This window comes from Boeremia exigua (assembly GCF_020726555.1).
Source record: "Boeremia exigua strain MPI-SDFR-AT-0100 chromosome Unknown C7974scaffold_1, whole genome shotgun sequence".
In the NCBI taxonomy this organism is placed as follows: Eukaryota; Fungi; Ascomycota; class Dothideomycetes; order Pleosporales; family Didymellaceae; genus Boeremia; species Boeremia exigua.
In genome coordinates this window covers 3,835,960-3,847,825 of record NW_025763518.1, presented here as the reverse complement: position 1 = coordinate 3,847,825, position 11,866 = coordinate 3,835,960, and the positions used below count along the sequence as shown (strand labels likewise).

The window sequence follows — 11,866 nt, the reverse complement described above, 5'->3', positions numbered from 1 at the left end:
TGTTCATCTGCATTGTTGCCCAGAAGAGGATTGATTCAGTTTACCGTGACTCTAAGAACCATGATTAGTAATCGGAATAGTAATCGGAAGATTAGTCTTCAAAAGATAAGTTCAAAGTCAGTTAGTAATTGAAGAGATTCGGGAAATGAGACTCGTAACCAGAAGAGCGATTTGTAAGACGAGAAATTGGCAATGTACGTTGAGATAGGGCAATTGCGAGATGGCATGAAGATCTTAATCTTTGTCTTGACTATAAAAATCAAACGGAACCCACTTGCGAAAAGAACCAACTTGTGACAAAAGCATCTATTCGGCACGCATTACTCAATATGTTTAAAACTGCTGTAATGGCAAAGTTCGTGTTGGGCTTTTCACTTTCTCTCGGGCTCTCAGTCAGCGCTACAGTAGGCTCCCCTGTTTCAGACGCTTCCTGTCACAAAGTCTTCTTTAGCTGACATTACAAAGGGTCTCTGTGAGCGCAACTACAACATCAGCACGGTGACTAAGCTCTGACTCTATCCAACGCACTACATGCTAACTCGGGCTAGTATGACATTGCGAACACCCCTCACCAGCATCTTGTTAGAGGCGCGAAGCTACCTTCCGGCACCACGTATCGATATGTCTTCTCTCCACCAGGCGTCCCCGACCTACCCTATCTCCTGTTCCTACATGGTTACCCGGAAAGTTCATACGATTGGTATAATCAGATTTCGCACTTCGCTGAACAAGGTTATGGCGTAATTGTGCCAGACTTACTAGGCTACGGCGGTACTGATGACCCATCCAGTCTTGAAGACTTCAACTTTAGGAACATGACTCAGGATCTGGGCCAGCTTCTTGATTGTGAGGGTATACAAACAGTGTTTGGCATATCGCATGATTTGTAAGTCTCACTCCAGACCAAATGAGAACCCAGAGGAACTTGTCCGCTCATAGTATATTTGTAGTGGCGCGCCGTTACTCTCGCGATTTATTAACTATTACCCTGAGCGTCTTACGGCCGTAGCGTTCCTTGGTAATGGTTATATCCCTCCTCAGGCACGACTGGATATTGACGCGATCACTGTGATCAACAATGCATCAGTAACCCGACATGGCTACCCGAAATATGGTTATTGGTTGTTTAACAACAACGAAAATGATACTTCAAGCGACTTGTTACTTGACAGGGCAAGTGTCATATTGTGCATCCACTTCTTACTAGCTTTTACTGACAGGCTCTAGCTTGACTCCTTTTACACAGTCGGTTACACATCGAATTCGACTTATATGCGAGATCATTTTGCGCCTATAGGCGCACTTGCAGAGTGGCTTCGCGAGAACAGAACTTCTGCAGACTTTTTTACAAGCCCTCTGCATCAAGAGAACTGGAAAAAAATCGTTAGGGCCCAAGGCGGGCTAAAAGGACCATTGAAATGGTATCAGTCCATGATAGTTGGGATCAACAACCCACAAGAAGATGGTAAGGGCACTCCAAGTGACTGGTTGTCTCTTTTTCTAACGTACTTAGATCTCACTGCGTCTGGGATTATCCCGCAGCCAGCTCTTTTTGTTGGTGCAGACAGAGATGCAATTTCAATTCCTTCAGAGGAACTAAGCACTATGTTGCCATTTGCTAGTAATATCCGGATTCGATCAGTGGACTGTGGTCACTTCCTTCAGCTTGAGGCGCCGAACGAGGTAAACGCACACTTGGATGCCTTTATAAGGGACGTTATAGCAACATCGACGTCGGACTATAAATCAATCTCTTCATGCTGGGAGAATTGCTAGCTTAGGCGAAGGGGGAGCTAGGTAGAGGCAGTTATTCTTGAGTCTGTTAAGTTATAGAGAAGATAGCAATTAAACTTCAAGCATCTTTGCAATAATAACAATCTACTATAATACGCAACATTAAAGTATTAAACTATCTATGCTAGAGTAGCTTTATAAAGTCTTTCTCTAGAGTAGTAGTGTATTATAGGCTCTAAAACTGTTATAATATTAAGTTACGCCTCTTAACTAGAAAACCTTAACATAATAAATCCTTAGTAAAACCCTAGTAATAAGACTCTCTACCTTAGAGATCTAAAGCCCTCTAAACTAGACCCTCTCCTACTGCTACACCTACTATTAGCGGCCCTACTGTTAGCTCTACACTTTAGGCCTTAGCAGTCTCTACACCTCTGTATTTTTACTCTAGATTCTCCGTGCGAAGAAAGATACTAGATTAATCTAGTTTCTACTTAAACATAGCCCTTAGCGGCTAGCTCCTTATATTTATAAGTAATGTATAGAGGATAGATAGTTTAATAGTACATACTAGAGTAACATAGATAAGAATAACAATGTTAATATTACTGCTGCCGCGATGCTATAGTTGTTATAGCGGATTAGTCCACGTAGATAGCGCATTCCATTCTGTTTTAAACTTCTTAATGGCTGCTATAAAGTCTCAGTGTTCCTCCTTCTTATCTAGTACTGTCTGTGTGTCACCCAGCGCGTCTTCCTATTTGTTCTTCTCTGCCTGTAAGGCATACTGATTTTCCATCCTAGGTAACTAAGTGTTGACGAGAAGGTTAGTTCTGGCCTGCATTTAGGTATATCTAGCCTTCATAAACCTGTGCCAGAAGGTCTTGAGGTCCTGCTTTGTCCAAGCCCGATACCGAGCGCGCGGGTGACTGGGCAGCAGGGTCGTGTTGAGGGCGTCGAGCACATCGCCTATACGGTCTGTTTGATCCTTCATGATTGTCCTGATCTTCTGGTGGTCCTGGTAGATGCGAGAGCCTATGATGGCGCGCAGACTATAGAATATCGTTCTGGCTTTCGAATATGTAGCCAACTCCTTGGTCCATTGGTTATCTCCCTATGGCTTTTTCTTTCCCCAGGGTCCAGTCTTACTAGGCGTGTTGATTGCGGACTTAAGGGCGACAAATTCGTTCCTCTTGAATGTCTTTAACAGGAACTGCGCCGCAACGTGCATAATGGGGTTCTAAGCTGTACCAACGCTACCTTGCGTGTCTTTGCTGGGCCACATAAAAGCAGGCACATTCCAAAGGTTGTTGACATAAGCACAGAAGGAGACCTTTCTTCCCAGGGCTGCATTTAGATTCGCGTTGTCAGGCTTAAATGCCGTAGCCTCTAGGTGCTTGAAAAACAGGGCAATCATCTAGGCTTCGAGAACGTGCTCTGTGTGATACTGGGTGTCCGCAGCGCGTCCTGTCAGGGGACTGCTAAAGTTAAAGTTGCCGCAGTCTTTAGGATTGACCTAGCCCCAATCCTCGCCATTCAGCTCACCGCCTTAAGGAAAGTCGTTCTTAATGTCGCAGGTCTGGTCACAGGCATCAACAGGCTTCCCTTTACCTGATCTCTTGTCTAGCATGTGCAGTAGCTCGCTTCCTGCGTAATTGCCATGGCTATGCCTTTGCTGCTAATAAGCATAGAGTGGTGCAGCAATAGCGTTTTTATCTATAGTGGACGTTAGCGTCAATACTGCCCTCTTGCGTTTTGCATTAGTCTATACGCCGCTCTTATTCTTCTTCTCTAGGGCATTATATGCTTGCTCACTTAGTGCGATAATATAGGCCTTATTAGCTGCAATATACCCCCTATCTTGCTAAGCAAGAGCTTCTTAGTAAGGTAAAATTATAGTTAATACCTACCTACTAAGTACCTACCGTGTCTATATACTAAATGCGTAGATTTATTAAATGCGTAGAATCTCTCTAACTAATATTAAATAATATAAGGCTACTAAGCTATATATAATATTTATTATTATAAGAAATCTTAATAGAGTACTCTATTAGCCTATGCAATAATAGTGTTCTATATAAATTAATTATATAAAGTTATAGTTCTACTACTATAGGTAGTATAGATATAAGGTATAGTAAGAAGCTCTATAGTAATAATACTACTATAGGCAGCTCTATTACTATACTTTTTAAATATCTTTAACTATAATTTACTTATAGCCTTGCGCTTGCCTTAGTTAGGCATTTAGATACTTTTTTTAGCATTATAATTGTATTTTTTAGCTTCTCTAGTAGCCTTGCATTTAGCTACTCTCTTAGTATAATCTTTCTTCTTCTGCCTTCGCACCTTAGTAGCTACCTCTTAAGCTACACGCTAGTTAACCTTCTCCTACTCTTCTACTAGCTTCTTAGTAGTAGTAAGCTCTTTCTTAGAAGTTTTCTTAAGCTACTTCTCTATATCTAGGCATTAAATAACTTTATATTAATACTTAGCTTCTTAAAGCTTACTTAGTAACTATATTATAGCTCTACTATAGTATTCTTACTATTATTAAAGAGATAAAGAATAGAACTTTTTTAATTACTTCTTCTTCTACTTTAGTAAGCTTTTAAGGCCCTAGATTTTATTATAGAGTAGTTAATTTTATATAGAGATATAGTAGAGTAAGTATAGTACTTTCTAAGTATTCTTACTATATTTATTATTAGCAATACTTTATATAAGCGTTTTAACTTTAAGCTAGTCTTTACTACTATATATAGAAGTATTAGAGTTAGTAGAAAAGGCCTTAGATTTCTTCTATATAAACTTATCTACTATAATACTTAGATTAAGTAGTGCTATTTCTATAACTTTAAACCTATAGAGAACTACCTTTATAGTAAATATAGCTACCTAGGCCTTCTAGAATAGATAGAAAAAGTTACTCTTCTTTATTAGGAGTAAGCCTTAGCTCTTATAGGTAAAGATAGTAAGGTAGTACTTATAGCTAGATAATAGAGGCTTAAAATAAATAATATTTAATAGCTAGAGAGTATATATTAAATAGAAGAGAAGTATATATAGAAGTATTTTATAGTTACTATAATAAGTAATAAAATCTATTATTATATAGAATCTATAGCTATTAAAAATTAGAAGGTGCTATTTTCTTTATACTTTCTACTTAGTATAGTAATTAAATATCTATTTAAGCTAGGTAAGGCCTATATTATTATTACTTTATCTAGATAGACTAGTTATAAAGTATACTAAATATTTTCTAGAGTCTATATTATTAACCTAGCTTAATTATACTACTTTTCTAGAGGTAGTATAGATAATACTAAAAAGTAATACTTTTTTATTAGTATATATATATACTATTACTATTACCTAATTATTATTACTATTCTAGAAAAATACCTTAACCTTACTTTTATTAAATTTTCTCTTACTAAATACTTATTTTAAGTATTTAATAATAATATAGGTATATAGTAAGTAGGCTAGTATAGTAAGTAGGCTACTTTTACTAAGACTATACTAAAACCTAACCTATTATAGCCTAAAATACTATAAATTAGCGCTATATAAAGAAAAATAAGCTATAGTATTACTTAAGAACCTTATCTACTCTATTCTTATATATTTATATATTATGCCTACTTTCTCTATACTATCTATAGTATTATTAGGATAGTTTACCTTCTTTAGTATATACCTACTTCTTTACCCTCTTACTATTACTATATACTCTAAACTTCTATAAAGTAGTTAACTACTAGCCTTCTTTAACTATAAAGCTTTTCTTAGTATAAATATATCTTTTTTTATATAATTTTTATTATATAGTAGCTTTATTAGCTACTTAAAGCTTACTAATTTTCTATTAGGCTAAAACTAGCTTATATATAATAATTACTACTCCTTTTAATACTTTCTTAAATATCTTAACTATTAACATAAGTGTATAGCGAGTAACGCAGTTAAGCGAGTAACGCACCCTAACAAACTATTAGGCCTTCTACGTGCAATTACTTAACACTACAACATTATAATATAGCTAACAAGATATATCCTTAATTACTAACGTCTACTATATCTTTTTTATATGTGCGCAAGTTGTGCCCTGTCTTACTGCAGCGCTTGCAGTGCCTTTTGCCCTGCTTGCCTGCACCTGTTCGAGCCCTACCCTTATGCGTTTCCCCCTCTACCTGCGCCTTAACGTCGCGTTAGGCTATCAAATCCTCTGCCTGTTCCTTTGAGAGGTCTCTACCCTTCTAAATCCGCTTTCTTTTACGTGATTTGCGCTTAGAAGCAGCCTTGTTCAATGCTTCAAGCTGCAGCACTCAGGCTGCCAATAACGTCTGCCTATGTAGTAGCATTGCAGTGCCTCTCTGCAGCTAATTAACAATCTCTACCATTAGAGTTAGTAATAATCCTTAGTGCTTTTAAATACAATCGCGAAGCAGCGTTAATTAAGACTCTATCTTGTTGGCGTTAGTAGGTGTCTTGGGGTTCTATTGGGCCCCCCCTAGTAGAGGTGGTGTTAGCGCCTAAAGCTTAACATCAAGCTTTAATAGCACTACCAATAGGTTATTAGGTACTAAGCTAGTTGCCTTAAAGCTTAATATAATGTTTGCCTTTAAGAACGCCTTCTTAAAAACCTTTGCAAACGTTACAATAAAGGCCTTCTTATTAATTCGGCCAATATAGTCTGTTGCTAAGACTCTAATCTCTTTACTATACTCCCGCTTTAAGGGGGCAAAACAGCCTATATTAAGCGGCTGCAGGATATGCGACAAGTATAGAGGCATATATAGAGTAATTATCTTATTCTCCTTGCAAAGATCCTGGAATGCAAGCGACTTATAGCTTTCGTGGCCGTTAATTATTAGTAGCACATGGCTACCTACCCTCTAGCCCTTAATCTGCTTAATAAAGTGCCTTAACTAGGCTATACCAATATCGTTTATAGTCTAGCCGTTGTTGCTAACCCTAATGCGCTATTAGGGCCTTAAATTAGGGTACTAGGACGCGTTATAGTTCTTTGCTTTGAAGATAAGGTAGGGCGCGATTGCCTAGCCTATCGTGTTGATTGCAGCAATAAAAGTTACCTACTTATAGTCTCCCTGTTGCAACCTAATAGGCTTAGTACGTCTCTCTAATATAGTAACTACTTTAACGCAGTTTCTAATACCTATAGTAAAGCTAGTCTTATTAAAGTTATAGGTATCTTTATCTAGGATGCTGTACTTAGCCTTAACATTCTAAACCAGGTTAAACTAGGGCCTAATAACCCCTAGATCGCTGCACAAGACTCTCTAGCAATCTCTCTGTCGAGTTATATGCGATTTTAGTCTAGGTTCGCGTTTAACAAAGTTTAAAGCCTATCATAGGCCAACAGGCTTTGCGCTGCGTGCAGCGCGCAGTTAATTAGCTATATCTTCAACACAATAGAGCATTAGGGCAAATCCTTAGGAATCTAGCTTCCTAATATACTGCACAAGTGTCCTCTGCTCTGTTCTCTAAAGATTCGCTAATTTAGGGTAGGTATCGCGTGTTAACTGCGTCCTAGCACGTTAGCAGCGGAGAGTTGCCTTAGAGACCCTATATACTATAGCAGCGCATCGCACGCTTAGCTCTTAAGGTTTCTTAATTACTTAAAGTGCAAGCTTGATTCTGTCTTCTTTTAGGAGCGATTCTGGGTTAGGTAGTTAGTCTATTAAGGTTTAAAGGTAGGAAGGCCTAATAGTTTGTTAGGGTGCGTTACTTACTTAACTGCGTTACTCGCTATGCACTCACGTTAATATAGAAGAGCTATCTATATACCTCTAAATTCTTATCTTTATAAGTATTAATTATAACCTAAGTTCTAAAGTATTAATTAGAGTTTATAACTACTAGAGCTTATTATTTATAGAGAGTAGTAGTAATAAAGTATATAGCTTTATATTAAGAGTTAATATAACCTATTCTAGGTTATAAGAGACTAGTTCTATACCTTAGAACTCTCCCTAGATATTACTAGAGGTAATAGCTTTCTTATAAGCTGCTTTAAAGTATAGTAGGAACTTTTACTTTATAATATAGTTAATCTAGTTATATATATAAGAATCGACTATTAATATCTCGAATCTTATAAACAAGATACTACCTAACTTGAACGACCTCTAACTTAGCTCTAGCTCGATCCTAAATTAAGTCTTAGACATATCTATAGCTATCTAGAACCAATACCCCTCCAACTTAGTCCTAACTTACCCCTGTTAACATTTCTTATCTATCTATAGCTAACTAAGACTTATAGGTATAAAAGGCAGGCTTGCAGCAGTCTTAGAATAGATAGTTTTTAAGTATTCTTTATACAAGACCTATAGGAATAAGATTCTCCCTAGTTATCGACTTTCCTAGTGCTCCTATACACCTTATAGTAGAATCGGAACTATATTAGAGGATCTTATTACCTGCGTTGTTATATTATACTTAAAAACTCGTCCTAGCTAGTAACAGCCTTTAAATAATATTATATTAGTATTTAGTTATAAGCAAGCAGTCTAACACGCGTCTAACTATACTACTCCTAGGATTGCTTACTCCTAGTTAAGATACTAGAGACCTCTTAACGACTAAAGCCTTTAGGTTTAGATTATTACTTTAGAAAAGTCGCGTTAGATTGCGCTACAGTAGATACACGGAGACTACTAATAACCTACTCGAATCGGACTTAACACGATATTAGGCACAATAGCTAGTCCCTTAACTAGATCTCAAGCTAAGTCTAGAAAGGGCAGGTCCTATAAACCTCCTTCTAGTTTAGTCTAAGAATAACCTCTACCTTCAGAGGAAAGCAGGTTAGAATCGGACTACTTACGCGCGGTATTAGCCTATAAGATTAGTTAGTTGCGTTAGGAGCTAGCCAAACTTTATACTAGTCTTTATCTCGCAGACCTTCTCTATCCCTCTACTAAGACCCCTAGACTGCAAAGAGTCTAACAAGCATCTAAAGCAAATACTGTCTTTATAACTAGTAAAAAGCTAAGTAAAAGGACTCCTAATATTAAAGTACTTACCGATAGGAAGAGCCTTACCTTTTAGCAATAGCGAGCATTAATATAAGATTAATTAGAGATTAACTTAGATTACTATTAGTCTACCTAAGCTTACATAGCCCTTATTTAGGGTTATACCTCTAGGTTAGCTAAAGAGTACCTAGAACCTTAGTACTTGTTAGATAACGATAGCAACCGTTTCTATACTATAGAAGAGATAATATTACTCCTGCAAACATACTTTATTACTAGAAACAAGCAAGCAGAGAGTTAAGCAATTTTTAATAAACTTTAAATAGAAAGGAATAAAACTTTCCTAGCCTTTAAAAGTTATTTCCTTAGCTTAGCTGTTAAGAGACAAGTACCCTAATTAGAGTAGTTTTATTACCTATAGACTAAACTTACTCTAGCCCTTTAAGTACCTAACCTAGGTTTTAAATAGTAATAGGTAAACTCCTTCCTATAGATAGTAGAACACCTTACTACCTATAATATAGAATAAAGGAATAATCTAATAGTAACACCTCTAGCTGTTGCCTAGCCCCTGCCCTTTAGGCCCTAACCCTAATTAGACCTAAAGCAGCCTACTATACTATTATACTAATAAGAATATCCTAACCTATCCTATTTAACTATGTTTACGCGCAGCACCTTAAACTCATAAGTAACGCTAAGCATACTAACGCCTACAAGGGATCTAACGCCTAGTACTTACTATAACTATAGCAAACCTAGATATTTTGCGAAAGAATACATAATGCCTTAGGTGCGCGAAATTAAAGTCGAATAAGAGAAGTTTATAGACGCTAAGGAAGATATAGATAAGGACCTAACACCTATAGGAAATAGAGTCGCCTAAGAGGATTACTCTACTTAGGCCTAAACTAATATAACCTCTTAAATCTTTTCTTATCTTATTTGTTCGGTAGACCTTATTTTCTTTTAGAAACCGTGCTGTGTTATAAGGGTTATAGTGTATAATTCTACTCCTTAATTAATACTAGTGCCTAAGGTTTCTTGTTCTTAAATTTGTTAATTGCAAACTCTATTTTAATAGCCCTCTAAACCCCTATTCGGAAGCTACCTTTCTTAGTATAAGTAAAGGGTTTTTAGGACTAGATTATATCCCCTATATCTTATTATATCTAACTCTATATAATTATAGATGGATAGAAGATATATAACTGCCTATTTATTATTATTAATTTAGGTTCTTAAGATTATATTATTGGGATTAAATAGTTGCGCAGGTTTAAACTTGAACTTAATATAGAGCGGTCTTAGTTAGTTTAGCCTGCTAAGTATTTAAAATCCTATAACCCTGCTTCCCCTATTTTAATAACATTATATTAACCTATAGTCTCCCCTAATATATAACTAGATATTAAGTAACGAGATAACCTATAGAACATAGATAATTATTAATAGGCATTAAGCCTGTTAGTAAACGTGCGTTATATGCAAGGCATAACCCCCATGCTAAAATTTCAATCTCGGCCTTTAGCTATAGTAAACAAAACTCTAATAACTATACCTTAACTCCCTTCTATACTATATCTATCTAAGGTTGCTACTATCGCATTCTTGTCTGCAAATGCCTTTTATTTTGCTATATAACAACCCTAAAACAAATTCTTTATTACTAACTTGTATAAAATCTAGTAATTACTAGATAACTACTAAGACGACCCTAAAAACGCTCGTCTCCTACGCGATAAGCTGCTAGCTAGATATCGCCGATATGCCAATATGTTCAATAAGATAGAAGCTAAGACACTGCCGCCTTATTAACTATACGATTATAAGATCGTGTTAGAAGAACCCTTGCCTAACTTATACTCCCTATTATATAAGCAGAACCTTGAAGAACTTAAAGCTATAAAGAAGTTTATGCAAGAATAACTTAAGCAAGGATAGATTAAGTATAGTTAGAGCCCTTTTACTTCCCTAGTCTTGTGTGTACGCAAACTAAATAGTAGTCTGCGGATCTGCATAGATTACTAGAAGCTTAATAACCTTACCTACAAGGACTTATATCTAATACCTTGCATAGATAAATTATTAGCATACCTGTTAAAAGCTAAGATATTTAGCAAATTTAACATCTATGCGGCATTTAATTAAATCTAAATAGATCCTACCTCTAAAGAGTATACTATGTTTTATACCTAATATAGCACCTATAAGTATAAGGTATTGCTATTTAGCCTTTATAATAGTCTAGCTACCTACTAATAGTATATAAATAACATGCTTATTAATTATTTAGATAACTTCTACATTGCATACCTTAATAATATCTTAATCTACTCTAAGGACAAAGCAGCTTATAAGAAGTATATTAAGCTTATTCTTAAACGGCTTAGATCCGCTAGTCTCTAAATTAATATCAAGAAAAGCAAGTTCTATATTACTAGAACTAAATACCTAGGTTACGTTCTTACTAATATAGGTATTAAAGTAGACCCCGAGAAGGTGCAAGTCCTATATAATTAGAAGCCCCCTATAACAATTACTAGAGTTAAGTTATACCTTGGTTTTACTAGTTTCTATTAATAATTTATGCCTAAGTTTTCTTAAGTTGCTAAACCTTTAATCGCGCTCTAAAGCCTAAGTAATAAGTTTAAGTAGATAAAGGCGTGTTAGACTAGTTTTAAGTCTCTTAAACAGAGTCTTCTAGCTATACTAACCTTATATTACTTTAACCCTATATACCCTATAAGGATTAAGACTAACATATTAGACAGCATTATTATAGGTGTCTTGTCTTAAGAACACCTAGACAAGCAATAGTACCCTATTGCATTCTATAGCCACGTCCTAGCTAGAGTAGAACTTAACTAGGAAATCTATAACAAGGAACTATTTGCTATCCTCTAAGCCTTTAAAAAATAGTGGGCAGAACTAACGTCGGTTATAAGTTAGGTCTAAGTATGCTCTAACTACCGATTCTTAGAATATTTTATAGTTATAAAGGTACTAAATACGCGTCAAGCCTATTAGGTAGAAGCATTAAGCTTATTTAATTTCCAGATTAAGTACACGCCTAGCAAGCAGAACAAACGCGCTAATATCCTAAGCTAACGCGAACA

General features: G+C 36.1%; 1 protein-coding gene across 1 annotated transcript; it reads left to right on the top strand.

Annotated features, from left to right (window-relative positions):
* Positions 1–554: 554 nt before the first annotated feature.
* On the top strand, positions 555–1,776 carry C7974DRAFT_301046 (Alpha/Beta hydrolase protein; the record flags this gene model as incomplete). The annotated part of the gene is made up of 4 exons (XM_046137828.1): positions 555–886; positions 951–1,179; positions 1,228–1,465; positions 1,514–1,776. Coding segments are annotated over 4 exons (1,062 nt in total), but the record flags the coding sequence as incomplete, so codon positions are not given.
* Between the last annotated feature and the right edge of the window lie 10,090 nt (positions 1,777–11,866).